At 43.9% G+C, this 20,107-nt stretch overlaps 1 protein-coding gene across 1 annotated transcript in view; it reads right to left on the reverse strand.

The window, feature by feature from the left end:
• Positions 1-13,781: 13,781 nt before the first annotated feature.
• Positions 13,782-20,107, reverse strand: part of WAPL (WAPL cohesin release factor) — a 111,286-nt gene continuing 104,960 nt past the window's right edge. The window contains exons 15-19 of the mRNA XM_038743572.1: positions 19,423-19,584; positions 18,374-18,581; positions 17,117-17,205; positions 16,606-16,701; positions 13,782-16,259 (exon numbers count right to left, since the gene is read on the reverse strand). Of these exons, the coding sequence (XP_038599500.1) occupies positions 16,194-16,259; positions 16,606-16,701; positions 17,117-17,205; positions 18,374-18,581; positions 19,423-19,584 (621 nt within the window). The 3' untranslated portion in view covers positions 13,782-16,193. The remainder of the gene's footprint in view (positions 16,260-16,605; positions 16,702-17,116; positions 17,206-18,373; positions 18,582-19,422; positions 19,585-20,107) is intronic.

Here is a 20,107-nt window from a genome sequence, read left to right on the forward strand (position 1 = left end):
TCCAGGAGAGGGATGCATCTGTCCCGAGTCAGCATTCCTTTCCTGCCGCTTATCTTTGGTATCGACATGTAGAAAGGCTGTAGCAGAGTTCTGGCTTTAGGTAAAGTACAATTTTGCAGCCACTGTGGGAGCTGGTTTGCATCCAGATGGGTGGAGTTGGGGGTGATGCCTGTTGGCTTCAGAGCCGGTCTCAGCCCCCAGACTCTGGCCACATCCATCTCATTACCCGCTTCAGCGGGCACCAGTGGAACCGCCCTGCCTCCGCGCAGAACCACGCAGGCCTCCTCTCCCCTAGATCAGGGCCCTTGGCCAGTTCCCGTGGGGGAAGGGCGTGGAGAACTGAACAAACCGGGTTTGCAGTCGCCTTTCTCCAAAAAGGAGGTCGGACTTTGCCAGTGTGAAATCCAAAAAGGTGGCAAACGGGAGGAGGGGCTCCTTTCAGGCTCCAGTCACCCTGGTCCCTCAGCTTACCAATTGACCCAGGCCTCTCCGCTCAATCTTCGAGCGTTTCAAAACCTAAACATCAAGGGAAAGCAAGGAGAAAAGTAGAGGACAATTAGCTTTTTCTTGCTCACGGTAGGTTTCCAAGCAGTTTTGAACATTTGCGGTTAATAATCGGCACAGAGTGGAGCGCTGGGTCAGCAGACACCTTCAACTGGAGAACTCCTGTTACCAGTACCTCTGTCAACCCCTGTGAGCCCTAGCAATACTTCCCAAGCGCTTAGTACAGTGCTCTGCACACAGTAAGCGCTCAATAAATACGATTGATTGATTGATCAATCAATCGCATTTATTGAGCGCTTACTGTGTGCAGAGCACTGTATGGAGCTGTCCCTATAGACCAGTCGGGCAGAGTGGCCCCCTGGGGAGATGGGGAGGGGCTGATCCCTTTGTTGGGTAGGGACCATCTCTATATGTTGCCAACTTGTACTTCCCAAGCGCTTAGTACAGTGCTCTGCACACAGTAAGCGCTCAATAAATACGATTCAGTGAATGAATGAATGGTAAAGACCTGCTGCAAGAGCTCCCAGGGCCACTTGGGATGACCCACAGAGAAATTTCTCCAGAGACCAAGCAGGGGTGGCTAAGTGCTCTGCACACAGTAAGCGCTCAATAAATACCACCAATTGACTGATCGACTGACAACCAGCATCACTTCCCAAGCGCTTAGCACAGTGCTCTGCACACAGTAAGCGCTCAATAAATACGATTGATTAGATCAGAGCTGGTGGTGGCACTGCTGTCCATATGCCTGAAACAAGGCTCGGCTCAGCCTGATAATCATGTATCTACTCCAGTGCTGTGTAGAGTGCTTGTCACATAGTAAGCGCTTAAATACCACAGTAACTCAGCCAGGGTTCACCTGGTCAGAGAGCGACTCTCTTCCCTCAGGGCTAAACAGGTCCCGAAGGGGCTTTATTTCTGATGAAGAAGCCTGCTAAGAGATTACACTTAACTTGCTGGCCAGTTCTGACCCCACCTTCCTGGATAGATAAGGTGGCCTCTACTCTACCATTCAGCCTCCTCTGTAGACAGTTTTTACCAACCAAAGCTGCCCACTGCCGCCCATCTCCGATCTCCACAAGCTCACTCGTCACCGATTCGGCTTTCATCAGAAGGACCAGGCAAACAATTGGGGCAATTGATAATAATAATAATGATGGCATTTGTTAAGCACTTACTATGTGCAAAGCACTGTTCTAAGCGCTGGGGGGGATACAAGGTGATCAGGTTGTCCCACGTGGGGCTCACAGTCTTCATCCCCATTTTACAGATGAGGTAACAGGCTCAGAGAAGTTAAGTGACTTGCCCAAAGTCACACAGCTGACAAGTGGCGGAGGTCAGGACCCATGACCTCTAACTCCCAAGCCCGGGCTCTTGCCACCGAGCCAAGCTACTTCTCTGTCAATCACTCATTGGTATTTATTGAGTGCTTACTCTGTGCAGAACACTGTACTATTACTGGGAAAGTACTGTACAATAGTAGACCTGATCCTTGTCCACAAGAAGCTGACAGTCTACTAGGAGGGGTTTGCAATCTACTAAACCTCAGGCTGTTGAGGCACTTTGAGAGTCAGTCAAGCGGCTCCGCACTCCCCACCTCTCCCCCTGGATTTCACTTAATTGCCTGCTCATAATCACAACCTCTAAACAAAGAGTGAAGGAGTAATTTGTAATTTCTATCCACTGGGTCTCATGATCATTCAGGATTTATTATGTTAGAGCAGACTGTGAATGCTTTATTTTGCTTCCTACAAACCTTGAATTTAATTCACAGGGACAGAAGCCAGAGAGTTCCTCATCCCATATGTTGTTATGGGCTGGGAACATGTCCGGTAATTCTGTTGTACTCTCCCAGCACTTAGTGCAGTGCTCCTCATATAGTAAACGCTCAACAGATACAATTGATTGATCCATCTTGAACTCGGGACTCGGAGATCACTGAGACTGGAGTAGCCCAATCCCCACCTTTGGTACTGGGTGTTCTGCTCACTTTATTGAATCAGGACCCTCCCCTGCCTACTGTCAGGATGCCACAGCCTGGGGCTTAAGCTCAGAACTCTCCGCTATCCCAGCCACCAATCCTTATCTAAATGTTTGCTCCACCTCACCCCTCCATGGTCAATAAGCAAGCAGAATTCCCAGTTCTGGTTGTGGGCAGGGAATTTGTCTATCAACTCTGTTATATTGTGCTCTCCCGAGCACTTAGTACAGTGGTCTGCACACAGTAAGCACTCAATAAATACCACTGATGGATTTAAATGCCCAACATAGGTGTGGGCAAAACAGCTTACGGGGGTGGGGGTGGGGGACTAGATCTGGTCCTGCTGTGCCTGTCTGGCTCTGAATCATTTGGAGATACAGTTGGAGATAACCCCTCAGCATGCAACAACCCTGAGTTGAGGGATTAGTGACTGTGTCCTAAGCATCATTTTGCACGGGCCTCCCCCTCAAATTCCTCCAATGGTTACCCATCCCCCTCTGCACCAAGCAGGAACTCCTGACCACTGACTTTTAGGCAATCACCCCTCTCCTCCCCGCTACTTATCCTTGCATCTCTCCCACCACAACCCAGCTCACAGTCACTCCCCTCATCAGCCTTACTGTACCTCGTTCTTTTCTCTCATGTCAAAATCTTGCTCATACTCTTCTTCCTGCTTTGAACCCCCTCCCCTTTCACATTCAGTAGACTACTTCTCTCCCCATCTTCCAAATCCTCCTAAAATTGCAGGCCCCACCCATTAGGCCTTCCTTCTTAATTCATTTCCCCACTCCTTACTGCCACTTCAGTTATAACCTATGCACTAAGGTGATCACCCCCTAAATTCATTAATTCATTCAATCGTATTTCTAGAGCACTGTACTAAGTGCTTGGGAAGTACAAATTGGCAACATATAGAGACAGTCCCTACCCAACAACGGGCTCACAGTCTAGAAGGGGGAGACAGACAACGAAACAAAAAAAGTAGACAGGTGTCAATACTATCAAAATAAATAGAATTATAGCTATATGTACATCATTAATAAAATAGAGTAATAAATATGTACAAATACACATAAGTGCTGTGGGAAGAGGGAGGGAGTAGGGCAGGGAGGGGCGATGAGGAGAGGAAAAAGGGGGAGCTCAGTCTGGGAAAGCTTCCTGGAGGAGGTGGGCTCTCAGTAGGGCTTTGAAGGGAGGAAGAGAGCTAGTTTGGCGGATGTGCGGAGGGAGGGCATTCCAGGCCAGAGGTAGGATGTGGGCCAGGGTTGAAGGCGGGATGGGCAAGAATGAGGCACAGTGTGGAGGTTAGCGGCAGAGGGGCGGAGGGTGTGGACTGGGCTGTAGAGGGAGAGAAGGGAGGTGAGGCAGGAGGGGGCGAGGTGATGGACAGCCTTGAAGCCTTGGGTACTGCCTCAGGAGCACATTTTGTACATAGCATTAAACTGTTTCTTACCCCCACCTGTAATTTATATTAGTGTTTGTCTCCCCAAGATTGTAAACCCCTTGTTTCCATTTTTATTAACTTATTTGTATTCACCCAAGCCTTAAGCCCAATGCTCTGCCCAGAGTAAGCATTCAGTATATACAATTGATTGTCCATAGTAGCGCAAAGCCTAAAATATTACCTCTCCCAAGAAGCCTTCCTAATTCCTCATTTCCCCACCCTTTCCTCTCTCCATTCTGAGTCACCTATAAACTTGGGTCAGTACCCCCTAAGGACTTTAATGCTCATCCCACCCCCACAGCACCTAAGCCCACATCTTTATGCTTTGCTGCTTCCATAGTCGGAAATTGATTTTAATGTCTAAGAGTTCCTCTACACTGTAAGTTCCTTGGGGTCAAAGGAGCTGTACTGTACTCTCCCAAGCACTTAGCATAGTGCTCTGCACACAGTAAGCACTCAATGAATACCAATAATTGACTGATGTCTGTTTCCCCAGCTATCAATCAATCGTATTTATTGAGTGCTGTGTACAAAGCACTGTACTAAGCGCTTGGGAAGTACAAGTTGGCAACATACAGAGACAGTCCCTACCCAACAGTGGGCTCACAGTCTAGAAGACTAGATTATAAGAGCCTCTAGGGTGGCTTCTTGATCGTAATAGTCACTGCAGATACAAGCAGATTTTGGCCTATAATTTAAATCAATCAATCAGCACTTCATGCACACATTCAAATGTATAGGTGATGCAGGAGGAGACGAAGCAGGGGCAATGTGGACTTCATTGGGGAAGGCCTCTTGGAGGAGATGCGATTTTAATAAAGCTTTGAAGGTGGGAAAAATGGTGGTCTGTTGGATATGAACAACTTCCCAAGTGCTTAGTACAGTGCTCTGCACACAGTAAGCACTCAGTAAATACGATTGAATGGATACGAAGGGGAAAGGAGTTCAAGGCCAGAGGGAGGAACAGGCAAGGGTTGACGGCGAGACAGACGATAATAAGATACACCACTTCTCTTCCCCTGCCTTCCCTGCCGTGTGTGCAGCCCACTGTTCATTTGATGAGTCTGTAGAGCTCCAACAGAACATTTATTCAAACTACTGCCAGTTTTTCCAAGCCTCAAATAGAAAACCCAGCCTTTTCCCCAAATGAACTGTACTGGCATACCTAGCTGTCTTTCAGATTAAAAGACTATATAACTGACAGTGAAACTTTATCAGAGTTTGCAGACCTGACTGTACTGTACTCTTCCCAAGCACTTAGCATCGTGCTCTGCACACAGTAAGGGTTCAATAAATATAACTGATGGATTGATTATTGAGATTGACACTTGATTGATAATCCCTCCCCCAGGGGTTGCCAACAAGAGTGCCCCTTGTTGACTGCAGTCCTTGTGCCTGGTGCCATTCTGGCATTCCTCTTGGGATTCCCACTTCTTTGGAGCCTTTGTTCTAAGACAGCCAGCCCGTTCCTGACTGCCTCCTTAACCGGACTGATCTACTTGATGGCCTTGTATCTATCTGCCCACCGCTGGGCCATATTATTTGCTCCATTGGGACTTTTAAAGTGTTACCCTGCCTGTCCTATTTATGATGACCCCATTTCTTTCAGCTCCTCACAGAGCAGTGTTAAGGTAGCCCTGAGCACAGTCCTGATATTGCTGGACTTTTTTTTTCCCCATGGTATTCATTAAGCACTTACTATGTGTTAATCACTGTGCTAAACATTGGGGGTAGATACAAGATCATCAAGTAAGACGCAGTCCCTGTCCCACATAAACCTTAATTCCCATTTTACACACTTTCATCAAAGGCTTCACTACTTGCAATCTCATCCTGCTACTTGATTTTTAAGGACAGCTCATGGAATCAGAACTGTGCTAGAAATGGGATTTGACACCCATGGGAGGACCAGACCACTCAGTTGGATAAGAAGGACAGGGAAATAAATAAGCATCAAAGCTACCGTTGCTATGGCCTGGAATGGTAAGAACCACTCAATGGAGACTACGGGGCAACCTCCCTTAACGGAAAAGTGGCAGAGTGAAGTAAACCAGAGTCCGCTCAGCATGGTGTAGCGTGGGAAGCAGGATGGAGTAGTGGCCAGAGCACGGGCCCAGGTCTGAAGGACCTGGGTTCTAATCCCAGCTCTGCCCCTTGTCTGCTGTGTGACCTTGGGCAAATCACTTCATTTCTCCGGGCCTCAGTTACTTCATCTGTAAAATGGGGACTGAGATTGAGAGCCCCAGGTGAGACTGGGCTTGGGTCCAACTCGATTTGCTTGTATCCACCCCAGCGCTTAGTACAGTGCCTAGCACATAGTAACAGCTTAACAAATACCATAATTATTACTCAACAGCATCATGGCCAAGTGGAAAGAAAATGTGCCTGGAAATCAGGACCTAGATTTTAATCCCAATGCTGCCACTTTTCTGCTGTGTCATTTGGGGCAAGTCACTTCTTTGTGCCTCAGCTTCCTCATCTGTAAAATGGAGATTCAATGCCCATTTTCCCTCCTACTTAGACCCCGTGGGGGGGAGAGGCTATCTGACTTGATTAAATAATATCTACCCCAGCGCTTATAAACAGTGCTTGATACATACATACTTAATACCATTATTAATTATTCAGCCTCTTCCACTATCACCTGATCCTGTCGTGTGGTTTTCTGGATGGATGGTCATGACCCTACTGTCTGGGTCATCCTTCCCAACCTGGCACATGAATCAGAAAAGCACCCTGTGCTCCAAAACAGACCCCCTTCAAAGTCTGTAAAATTAACCCAGTTCTCAACAATCTTCTTGTCCCTCCCTGATTATAAACGATCTTGTTACTTCTCAATCAGTAGTTATTTATTGAGCACCTAGTGTGGGCAGAAAACTGTGTTCAGTGCCCGGGAGGGTACACAAGACACACCTTCCAGGACCTTGCCCCTTTTTTGGTCCATGCAGCCCCAAATCCTCCACAAGGCCAGATGCTGCTTCACTTGTATAGCTCAAATTCATTTTGCCAAGAAATAGGCTTTGCACAAATGTAGCTTGTATAAACATGGGTGCCTATCTTAAGCTCTTTAGTACCTCTACCTTTAGGACTAGTAGCTGTGGAATGGTAAGCTGGGGGCTGTTTGGAAGCACTCCACTTCCAGGTTTGTCCCAGAAAAGTTTGGAAAATAGTTAAAGTTTGGGCCACTCTGGAATATCTTAGTCTTCAGGAGTTTTGTTTCTTTGCTAGCTGGGTGTTGTTTCACTGTCCTGCTGACACACACCCACAGGGGCCCATGCAGAATGGGGTCAGTGGAAGTGATGGCTACGCTTTTTGAGCTAAACTCTCTGATTTGTTCATACAAGGGCTCTGATAGAACTTGTTTCCAATGGAGGAAAAAAAAGAAGAGACCCCTAAATAAAAGCTTTCTGGCCTATGGGCTTTTTCAGCCTCCTCTTTTCACCTCTACTCAGTGAGACGTTGGCTTGGGCTTCTGCCATCACACAGGCCAATTGGTAATTTCATTTATTGATACATTCAGTTCTCCTATAACAGCAGTTATGTTCCTGACAAACCCCACATTAAGGGAAAGTTTGTGTTTCAGTGCATCTTAATGGGCATTGCATGCAACTGTTCCTTTGGAGACATTCTCTCCAGACACAGATGTTACAAGTAGAACTGTGCCAAATGCCCAGACAAGTTTCTCTGCAAAACACATGCAGAGAACTTGCATTATGGAAGAACTGGGTGTACTTTCAAACTCTAAAATGGACAAAACCCAGAAGAAGTATTAGAGAAAGTATAATTTTAAATCTGCTAAAATCAATTTCTCAGACTTTATATAATGGGTGGACAATAACCTTTGCATAAATGCTACGGTGATCACTTTAGTTTTCAAGATGTAGTGACAGATTTGTAAAATGCAAAGTGTAGGGTCTATCTGCTTTCACAGATTAAAAGCAGCCATGAGGAAACACACACACACACACACACACACACACACACACACACACACACAGGGGCAATAAACAATGGAGACCTGGATGATACCTTTAACAGCAGTTAAACTGTAAGTATAATTTCAATTACAATTGTAAGTGAACAAAATAATCCTAGAACTAAAATCCAAATTAAGAAAATGCATCTTGTGGTGTATTGGAAAGATATCAAAGCACAGCCTCTAACTTCCCCAGACATTCTCTGACAATTCTAGAGAAAGGCTTTAACTCAGTCAAGAGAAAATCTCATTCGCTGAGAACACGCCCTGTTCTTCTCACTGGCTATGGAATGAGGTTTATGTGCATTCACTTAAACTACTTAGCTACCTTGAGCTTGAAAGATTTTTCTCCTTTATTATAATAGATGCTTGGGACAAATTAACTTGAGGCAATTTCAAGCCACAGGCTTACCTCAGTGACTTGTCTCCATTGGTGCTGAGTGCAAGTGACACTCTGTTCCAGCTGCAGGGAGTGATCCTTCAAGTATTTATTGTCATAAAGGTTCAATGTGTGGCTCCCAGTCTTCGTCTTCCTAACTATTCCTTGAGAGGAGCAGAGAGTACAAATTCACCACAATCAATGGTATTTACTGAGAGTTTATGGTGTGCAGAGCACGGAACTGAGCGTTAGGTAGAGTACAATTCGATAGAGTTGATAGACACGACTCCTATCCACAAGGAGCTTACAGTCTACATGGGGAGACATTAAAATAGAGTACGGATAACGGAAATAGTAGAGTATAAGAATATTTTTTACATAAGTACTGAAGGACTGGGGTGACTATCAAGTGCTTAAATGGTATGTAGCCAAGTGCACAGTCAATGCAGAGGGGAGGATGGAGAGGGGAAATAAAGGGTTTAGTCTGGAGAGGCCTCTTAAAGCTGTGATTTTAGGAGGGTTTTGAAGGCAGGGAGAGTGGTGGATTGTCAGATATTAAGTGGGGAGGACGTTTTAGGCCCGAGGGTGAATGAGGGCAAAGTGTTGGCAGCAGGATAGAGGAGACCAAGGTACAGAAAATAGGTTGGTGTTGAAAAAGCAGAGTGGAGGGGTTAGTAGATTGGCATGGTTAGGTAGGGAGAGCGCTGATTAAGTACCTTAAGAGATGATGGTAAGGAGTTTCTGTTTGATGCAGGAGTGAATGGACAACAGATGGAGGTTTTGAGGAGTGGGGAGATACGAACTGAACATTTTTTTAACAAAATGATCCGGGTAGCAGAGTGAAATGTAGACTAGAGAGGGGAGAGACTGGAGGCATGCAGGTCAGCGAGGAGGCTGTTGCAGTTGTCAAGGTGGGAAATAAGTGCTTGGATCAACACATTAGAAGTTTTCATAAAAAGAAGAGTGGATTCCAAGAGTTGTGAAGATAGAACTGACAGAATCTTATGATAGATGGAATGAGTGGATTGAATGAGCTGAGTCAAGGATAAGATGCCAAGGTTGTGGGCTCGTGAGATGGGAAAGATGGTGGTGCTGCCTAAAGCTATGGAAGAGTAGGGGTGGATATCGAGTTTAGATGGAAAGATGAGTGCTGTTTTGGACATGCTAAATTGGAGGGGCCAAGCAGCACATCCAATTAGTGATGTCCTGGAGTCAGGAGGAAATGCAAGACTTGCAGAGGAGAGAGGCAGATTTGGAAATAAATCGTGTAGAGATGGTAGTTGAAGTTTTGGGAGTGAATGAGTTCTTCAAGGGAGTGGGTGTACATGGAGAATAGAAGGGGAATCGGACCTGAACCCTGAGGCAATCACACAGTTAGAAGGTGAGAGGCAGATGAGGACCTTGCAAAAGAGACTGAAGTGCCGTCAGAAAGACAGGAGGAAAACTAGGACAGTGGCAGTGAAGCCAAGGTTAGCTAATACAGGAGAAGGGGGTGGTCCATAGCGTCAAAGGCAGCAGAAAGGTCAAGCAGGATTAGGATGGACTAGAGGCAACTGGATTTAACAAGGTCAATGGTGACCTAAAAGACGGTTGTGCAGAGGAATGAAGAGAAGGAAGCCAGACTTCAGGGTGTTGAGTAGTTGGAGTGGAAGTAGCGGCAGCAAGGGTAAACAATTTCCTCGGGGAGTTTGGAGAGGAATGGTAGGAGCTGTGGGTTCAAGGGAGCTTTATATGTTTTTGGTTTTTTTAAGGATAGGGGATACCTGGGCGTGCTTGAAAACAGTACGGAGGGAGGAATGGAGCAATTGCTTTGATAAGGTGAGAAGCAAGAGGTCAGAAGCCCAGGTGGAGGGGAATTTGAGGGGATGTGGGAGATCTTGAGATATTACTAGGAAGGATAGGAGAGAAGAATCAAATATGGGGTTGGAGGAGGGCCTGGAAAGGAACAGGGACTTCAGGGAGACCATTGGTAATAGTTTCATTTTTGACCAAGTATGTGGCTAAGTAATTAGGGCCAAGAGATTGGGGGAGGGGTGTTTGAGGAGTGTTGAAATTCTGAAACAGCTGTTACAACAATGAGCATGGGAGTCAAGGAGCAGGTCAATAAGGATGTTGCCATGCAGATAAGAGGACAGAATTAAAGCATGAAGATGAAGTTGCAGTGAATGAAGTCATCTGGTGTCTAGATTTCTGCCTCCTACAAAAGTATTTTACTTTTATTTCTAATAATTCCTGCTAAAAGTTTAGCCCTGTTTATTTTCCTTCTTCTAATGCCACCCTGCAAGGATGCTCCTGTGCTTTCTTAAACTCCCTTCCAAAAACTGGCCTCTCCCATGCATTTTCTAATAGCTTCATCAACTAGTACCTTACTCTGGAAATTGACCTCAGGTGCATTTAAAGTATTTGCTACTGTACAACTTGGTCTAATCAGTTCTATTGCAAATGCAATTTGGGGAGTTTAACTGGCAGGATTCACATTTCCTCCTGAGAATTGAGGCAGTTGTCATTTTTTGCAAATCCCAGCTAGCAAAAGCAGCTTACCCACTGCAGTGCCTGTGTGCCTTGCTAAGCTCCCTTCCAAAGAGCAAGCCAGTGGCCCAGGAGTCATTTCGGCGAAGGTCACGCAAGAAGACCACATTTGCCACACGATTTTTATGCCGCAGAGTGGAATTTTCCTTCTCTTCCACTCTGGTATTTTAGCTCTAATGTGGTAATTGTATTAAGCACATACTGTGTTCAAAGCATTGTACTAAGTGCTGGGAAAAAAACTGTTCTCCATACAGATGGTGAAAAGGAGGCTGAAAGGTCCAGAACAGCCATTCTCCTGCTCGCTAAGCAATTGAGCCTGCTGACCCCTACCCCAAAGTTTGGCAAACCTTGAGCAGCTCAGGGGTAAAACCAGTGTCCTCCCTGACACATGGCCCCATTATGTCGTGCTGGGCGCAGCACGGGGGAGCAAGGAGAGGAAGAGAAGGGGAAAAGAGAGCAAGAGAGATCCTGCTCCTCCCTTCCTGGCTTTTACAAACCACTGAGCGAAGGGGCAGGGTTAGAAGGGGGTGAGCATTACCCTCTCTCTAAATGACGCAGGGTGGGTGAACAGAATGGTGGCCACTGACTTGGGAGACGAGACTGTGGCCTTCTACAAGTTGGTGCTGCCCCAGCTGACACACCTTTTTGGTAGGCAGGGCAGTGGTGCACGCATTTGGTCCCAATCAGAAACTCGTACTTACGATCAGACTCCTTTCTCACAGTGGGTGTTTGGCCGAGTCCCTCTTAGCCAGAGACCCTTTCTCAGAGCCACGTTTGGCTCCAAGGGCCAGCTGTGGCTCTGGGCTGCTGGCCTGTCTCAACTTATTGAGTTTGGGCATCTGCTCCAAACATTACTTCCCGTACCTGCATTAAGACAAAAGCTTTGATCGTTAGTAATGCACATGCAGTTTCTCTAATTCAGTTCTCAAGCTGGAAATCCTATTTCAAAACTATTTTCATTACCTCCTTGTGGGCAGGAAATGTGCCTACCAACTGTTATATAGTACTCTCTCAGGGGATTAGAACAGTCCTCTCTAACCCAGTACAGGTTCAATAATTATGACTCAATGATTGCAATGAATTCATAGTTTGGTTGCTTCTCCTCAGTGTCAGGTACTAGCTACTACTGCTCTAAAACATCAGTCGTATTTATTGAGTGCTTTATGTACTAAGCACTAGGGAAAGTACAATATAACAGCGTTGGTAGACACATTCCCTGCCCATGACTAACATCTTAAATTATTTTCCTGTCGAAATTTTCAAATTAATCTCAGTGGCAGACGCTCTCATATTGACTCTAGTATACATTTCTATGATAGCATTCCCAACTCTAACTCCTTTTCGGAAAAATAGGATGTGCCTTTTTAGCATCCCATATGTGAATGTTGTCACATTGTTCCCACCCACATGCTATCAGCACTTCGCACAGCTGCACAGTTCTCTAACAGCAGTTATCTTAAGACTGACTGCACGTTATGTAACTGGCTACGGTGTCAGTGAAATACCACAAGTGACAGTGCCCAGTGTTTATGACAGTGCTTGGCACCCAGTAAGCACTTAAATGCCACTACCACAAATACCTTAATCATTTGCTACGATGCACTCACTACGGAGGGGTCAAATTCAAGGCGGTTAATGATGGAGTCTCCCAACGGGATGGACAAATCTTGGTCCAGTAATGGAGACTTTGGAACTGAGAGATCGTGCAGAGGAACTGCTGGTAAAGCTAGAGGTTAACACGGCGTGACTCGTGCACTCTCATCCCAGCCTGTCCACACTCTCCCTGGGGAAGCAAGAGCAACAAGACAATACACGATAGATGAGGGGCAGCGCATTGCAGCTGGTAACTGCTCTGCAGGTAGCAGAGCTCGGCGGGACACGCTTGAGTAAAAGAAGAGTCTTCACTTGAATTACTGCGGGGCTGCATTTAGCCCCACCCTAACGCTGACCCTCTGTCCTTTCGATTCACTCCTCTAGGTTGAGGGTGGGGGGTAGGAATGTTGAAGGACAGACGTGAAAACTTGAGAAGCAACATGACCTAGAGGAAAAAGCCTGGGAGTCTGAAGACCTGGGTTCTAATCCCAGCTCCGCCACTTGCCGGCTGTGCAACCTTGGACACAACTTCTCTGTGCCTCAATGTCCTCATTTATAAATAACGGATTAAATTCCTGGTCTCCTGTCTACTTGGTGAGTCCCATGTGGGACTGCATCTGACCTGATCATCTTGTATCTACTACAGCGCTTAGTAAGGTGTTTGGCACATAGTAAGCACTTTACAAATACCGCATTATTATCATTACTTTCAGCCACATCTCCCTTGAACCTAACAATTTACTCCCCAGATAAAAGGTTTTATATTGGATGAACAAGTGACACTAGTCAACCGTGCTTCCAAAACGATTGGGATGACCAAGTAGGTAAGCATGCACGTTTCATAGGTAATTATAAGCCGCCAAACAAGAGAGTTGATTTTCAAAATTTGATGGCATACTGATGACTGCTCTTCACTTGTTTGTTTCTACCAGCTACTTTTCTTTTTGGCCACCAACAGGCAGTACTGACTTGGAAAAAATGAGCAACACTTTGCTGCATTTGGAGGGAGTAATATTCGCACTTTTGTATCACCGGGTTACCTCCAAAGTGATTTTATGCCTACTTTAACTTGGGCGATAAGGGAAAGAGGAACTGAATGAAACTGAAAACAAACTTCCTACATTACCAAGCAGAAAATTATTTCTCCCCCTCTAGACTGTAAGCTCACCGTGGGCAGGAAATGTGTGTTATATTGTTATAATGCACTCTCCCAAGCAATTGGTACAGTACTCTGCACGCAGTAAGCGCTCAATACAATTGATTGATATGTCCGTCTAACCGTCCTTTCCCCTGCACTACACACTCCCTTATGTTTTCTAACCCTCTATGGAATGAAATACACTCTATTATATTATTATATGTTAAAGACGGCATATGTATTGAAAGTAGCAATTTTATTTGAGTTAAAATTATTTACAAAAACCCAAAGACATACTTCATGAAACTGGTACAAACTATTTTTTTTTCCTGCCGTTGGCTTTTGCTCCAAAGATCACAGCTGAGAAATACTGTATAAAATAAAAATAGGATTGGATTCAGAAAAGTACTCTACCGTTCTAATTTCCAATTGAGAATATTTACAGAAATATTTACAATGGAAAAAAAGTTACTTTAAAACCTTAGTTAAATTTGCAAGTCAGCCTCCCGTACCCTTCAATGCAGAGTACTCGAGGGTTTCACACACACAAATGCACTGCAGTTCACAAGGTGATTTCTCCCCTCCCCACCCCAACCTCCCCAATATTCTGCATCTCAATCAGTGCTTGACAATTATTTTAAAGAACAAAACTGTTAAACACTGAGGTAAATCAATTCCCATTCAAATGATTACCAGTGTAACAGAGAAATGTAGTTGGCCCTGATTTTCCTTTCGTTACAACTAAATCACTTTTTTCATTGTTCCTTACCATCTGTCACAAGTCAGTTCAATCAATACCTAACTGCTTAAGCTTTCTGAAATCCAACAGTAAGTGAAAAACCATTACTCTAAAAATTGTTAAAAACAAAACGGACAAAATATACCTAGTTAATTCAGCTTTCCCACACCATGTACATCTTTGTTTTTTGTTTTTGTTTTTAAACTCACTTGCTCTCTTTTTAAACCCAGGGCAAACACAACTTCAGAATCTTTTCAAAGTTACACTGGTACACTATGTTTTAAAAGGTGATGAGAAAAAAGGGGGGAAAAAAAGGAAACAAGCAACACAGGATTTGCCTCTAATCAGTTACTTCCTTACAGAATTCCCAACAATCTGCATTATCAAAAATAGGAAGACATAAAAGGCAGCCACTGTATTTAAAAGAATAAAATTACAGCTGGCCTGGATACAAAAGCACAGATTTGTAACTTTATACAAGGAAATAACATCAGATCTTGATAACAAGTTAAGACGTTTTAGTTATTTCCCCTATTACACATAGAACTGATATTTTTATGGCTTCAAGTTTTACAAATCCAATGAAGAAACATGATATAACTACCGATACAGGTATTTTTAAAATGCTGAGGAAATAGACCTCTGGAAAGCCTGCAAATATTCAAGACCAGTTTAATAAAAAAAAGTTATCAGTTTGGTCTGAATAATGAGTGCAAGAAATCAGGGTGATGTCCACAACCCAAACTGTGGAAAATGCATTTTCTGAGATTTTTTTTTTTTTTCTGCTGCACTAAAGTCTCTAAACACCATGCTTTGCTGTGAATCAGACTTTGGACCAAATAAAATCTTGGCTAAATCAGCGATTTAAGGCTTTATGTTGTATGCATTTGAGTTTGCCATTCTATAGAAGAATATATTCATAGAAAGGTTATGCCATTTGGAAGCATGAATCCCCCTTGGTGTTATAGCTTCTTATACATTTATTGTATTGAACATTATAAAATATACCTAGAGTTTTTTCTTTGAAACAACACGTTTCAAAGATTTTTCTCAACATGAAGTGTAAACTACCCTGGGATTAACATTTCACTTTTCCCTTAACAGGAGACAACGTGTACAATTACTGCATTTGGGACATTATACCCTCAAACGGCTTTGAAGGGCTCGTTTTCTTGTATGCCTTTTTAGCACTAATATGTGTTATGGTAGTATACAATTTTCTATGGGTCATAGCGGTCGTAGAAGTGAACAACAACCTGAACTGAATCAAGAGTAAAAAAATAAACTATCCAATCCTCGCTTCTTTGGATTCCAACATATTTTAAATATAGACAGTAGTTAAAATCACAAAAAAGTATTTAAAAACTTTTATTTTTATAATTTTGGAATCGTCTGACAAAAAAAAGCAAGAGCAAATGAGACTGAAAAGCGTCCTGCTGCTGCCCAGAACGTGACTTAGAACATTTTTCTGATACCTCAGTAGCTAAGCTGCCTTTGCACCTGGCTGGCATGAAACAGTGGCTCAACATAAACAGCAGTTGCACTATCAGCAGCAAAAGTTTTTCCCCCCCACCCCTTCTAACTTGCCAGGGACAAAGCAAGACAAGTAGGGGAGGGTAAACCCTGCCGTAGTCGAACGTTTAAATACCTCACTGCATCATTAACAGCCTGAGTCCTATAGTTTCCCCAGAACCTTCATCTCTCATTTTTGATAGCTGCAGATTGATGTAGTAACTGTCATTTAGCAAACGCAGAATGCATAATCAAGAGACCAGGTAGCCTTAAAAATCCAAACACGAATGACACAGATGAATGCTCTTGGTGTATCTGCAAGGACTTCATTCATGACTTCTTCCTTTGTCTAAGGGTAGCTCCAGCATTAGTGAGTAACTGCAGCGCAAGTTAAGTATTTAGCAGTGTTCCAAGTATTCAATCACCCGAGAGATAGATTTCTGTCCTGTGGTTCCAACAGCACACTGGAAAGAAAGAAGTCAACGGAAATCAATCATGACTTTCTAAGCATCATTACGAATAAAAAAGAATGTAAGCTCATTTCAAAGCAGACCCCACAGTGAGATGATTTCAGTCGATGACAAAGAATTATTCCCCTAGGAAAATTATTAGCAAATGCCTGCTTAAAATTAAAAGACGACTAACAGCTACTGTTCTTTGCTTCCTCGTGAACTCCCCATGATCAGGAGGCCATACTGCAGGTATCCCACAAAACTCGATCACAGAAATATAAATAAAAATCCCATATGATACTCACCACCACCCCCGCCCCTCCCAACCCCACCAGCTCTTTAAATACACGGCACTTACGGTAAGATTCATGAAACTGAGAAATTTTTTGAGCATTTCTGTCATTATTGAAAAGTCCCCTTCAGGTAAGTACTCTCTCACAGTGGTCACATTGATCTGAGGAAACACAGTGAAATGGCAATTACTTTACTTGTAGAGGGCAGGGTCACTAAGTCAGGCTCTCCTCCAAGGCAGTGAAGAGTTTCACAGCACTCTCCTTCAGTTATGTAAAACCTCATGTAAATGAGACATTTCATCTTTAAATGGTTTCTTTTCCCCCACAAAGTTACATGGAAAAAAATTTGTGCTTAGAATAGAAAAAGTGAATAAAGAGAAGAATCTTTCTTGAAGTTTTGAGAAAGCTCTGTAAGGCGAACTACTCTGTTCCACAAATGGAAACATTCTATATTCCAGTATCTAAGGGTGAAAAAACATGTTTGCTGCCCAAATAAACTGGGCTGCGGTTTCAGGCAGTGAGTTCCACAACAACTTTAAAACTGTTTAAAAATTAGTCAGTGAACTATTTACTTACTGGACTCTCTTGGCAGAGGCAGCCGAGAAGCAGTGCTGTATATGAGGCCACGATGCAATCTTCCATGTGCTTTCCAGCATGTTGAAGGGCTGTGAATTATGATTTAAATGTTGTTTTATAAAAAATATTCGCTTCCTTTCCCATCAAAATATCTGAAAATCAATAACTAGTGATCTTTTAACTTTTTCCTTCAGGACTGCAGAGCCCACAGCTGCCTCGCATCCAATTTCAAGTGAATGAGCTGAATTTTGTACAGCAAATACACAGCTCAAAATGTGGTCCTCTATATTAGAGTCTGATGGGTTGAATTAGATCAGGACACTGATTTTCTTTAACTCTGTTAATTGATTAGTCTTTAAAATTGTTAAATAATTTCCATTCCGAAAGGACCTAAAGAGTGATCCTGGTTAGCATTCTGTCTGAAAGGGTGGTTGGGGGCAAAAACCTCCCAAAAAACAAGAATTCCGCAAGGGAATAATTGTTTTTTTAATAGCATTAATGATACAATCACTATACTAAGTGCTGGAATAGACACATGCTAATCAGGTTGGAAACAGTCCATGTCCCATGTGGGGCTCACAGTCTTAATCCCCACTTCACAGATCAGGAAACTTGAGGCACAGAGACTTGACCAAGGTCACACAGCAGGCTGTGACAGAGCCGGGATTAAAACCCGGGTCCTCTGACACCCAGGCCTGGGCTCTTTTCACTAGGCTATTAGAAAGGAAGGCTCCCCAGTTGCGAGAGTTGAGCTTGAATGTGATGTTTTCAACCACCAGCATGAATAACTGAATAGCATAAGCTCAGAAAATACTAATGTGTAATGATCAGAAAGATTTGGGGGGAGAAAAATTGGGAAAAAATATGCCTTCGATTTTTCATTCATCTACCTCGATTGATTCATTCATTCATTCAATCGTATTTATTGAGCGCTTACTGTGTGCAGAGCACTGTATTAAGCACTTGGGAAGCACAAGTTGGCAACATCTAGAGACGGTCCCTACCCAACAGCGGGCTCACAGTCTAGAAGGGGGAGACAGACAACAAAACATATTAACAAAATAAAATAGAATAAATATGTACAAATAAAATAGAGTAATAAATCTGTACAAACATATATACAGTCAATCAATGGTATCTACTGAGCGCTCGCTGAGGGCAGAGCACTGTATTAAGCTGGGCGAGTATGATATAACAGATCTGGCAGACATGTTCCCTGCTCCCAAGGAGCTTAGAGTCACATCAAGCTTAAGATACCTTTATTAAGGTCAAGTTCTTCATCATCATCTTCCTTCTTATCTTTCTCTTCTGTACTGTCAGTCTTTTCCGTGGAAACCCACTGGATCTCCCCACTGGTCTCCTGCCATTCCCCACTCTTATCATGCTGAGCAGTAGGAGCTTCTTTGATCAGCTCATCCGTCTGGCTTTCAGCCAGTTGGGCAGCTCGCTCCCGTTCAAGGAACAGCTGAAAAAAAATTTGGGGGGGGGGGGGTAGTCAAAAATAATACGTAAGACACTGAAATGCATACAAACCTCTACTTTTGGGGAGGGATCACGTTTAGATTAATTACCCCGTGAAAATCAGGGACCAGGTAAAAATGATATCCAACCAAGGATGGCAAATCCTATACCGAGATATCTTGACAGTGTTTCCATTAGGGAAATTATGGCACAGGTCAATAGCAACTTTGTTCATTTACTGACGATGCAGGTCCTGTAACGGTTTGATAGATCCCATTCAGTAGCACTTGTTCCCAAAGTCTCTGACAAATACAATTTACCATCTCCCTCCATCCCTTACACTGGGCCTTCGTGGGCTCTGAAAAGTTCCAAAGAGGGAGCCCACAGCAACCTTAGAGATCAGGTGCTCTCCACAATGCAGTTTGCTAAACTGGGGCTTGTGGGGGTGGTGGGGAGAGACAGAGAAATGGTATCTCCACCAGCTCTTCCCTGGTGGACAACCCTCAGGGAAAAAAGCTTTTTACATCAAACGGAAACACGTTGAGCCTAACCTTTGTACCCTTTATTCATGGGCTCTGAATTTTCTTTTGCATTTGTAATGCAAATTATGGTGGGGCTAAAATCTCAATGTACTGCATTACTGAACATATCAGACTAAATATTTTGGGGCAGTGGAAAAATTCTGAGATTGCCAAAGCTATATTTTTAACGCCTATCTGTTTAGAGTCAGAGCAGATCAACTGAATCAACAGAATGTGCCACATGAAAATAACTCATTTTTGTATGTGTAGACAGCCTGAAAGCACTCACCGTTGAGGTAATCAGAGGCAAAAGATGTTACTCACCTGCACTAAAGCCTGAACAGCGTCTATCTGTCCAACTATCCTTAGACTATCATCGCCTTCTCCAGTACAGAAGGAGTCAAAAGAACACGATGTTTCCATATTGACTAGACAATGCCGATTCCGAGCACTGTATTCTACGAGATTGATCAGCAGGCCCAAGCCCTAGAAAACAAGGAACAGAGAGGATGAATGTACAACAATCAGAATCAGTTAAGCCAGAAATGGCTTTGGGGAAGGGAACGTGGGCAGATGGCAAAATATACCAGAGACTCCCTCAGGCATTTTCAAAACTAGAAATTCAGTGTACAGTATATATTATCCTCAAATATTTAGGACTGACTTGGCTTTGGAGTTGAGTGCTTTTTCATTCAAAATACACCACTTCTTTCCCTCTTTCACAGAGTTCACTTTACCCTGAGTCCTTTTTCACTGCACACTCAAAATCTACACTCTGAATAAGCATAGCCACCACTGTTAGTTCTCACTTACACCTTGCAGGAGCTACTGGGAAATTGGACTTTCAAGGGCCCAAAGACTGGGCCAGGTGGGCTCCAATGCATTAAGCTAACTGGGACATGGTTCTTCTGGGCTTGCCACACACAAACACGGGCCAGACCCAGGCTAGAGATTGGGAGCAGCACTGGCCACGTGGAAAGAGCAGGCCCAGGGAGTCAGAGGACCAGGA

The sequence above is a fragment of the Tachyglossus aculeatus genome, chromosome 3, assembly GCF_015852505.1.
Source record: "Tachyglossus aculeatus isolate mTacAcu1 chromosome 3, mTacAcu1.pri, whole genome shotgun sequence".
Classification (NCBI taxonomy): Eukaryota; Metazoa; Chordata; class Mammalia; order Monotremata; family Tachyglossidae; genus Tachyglossus; species Tachyglossus aculeatus.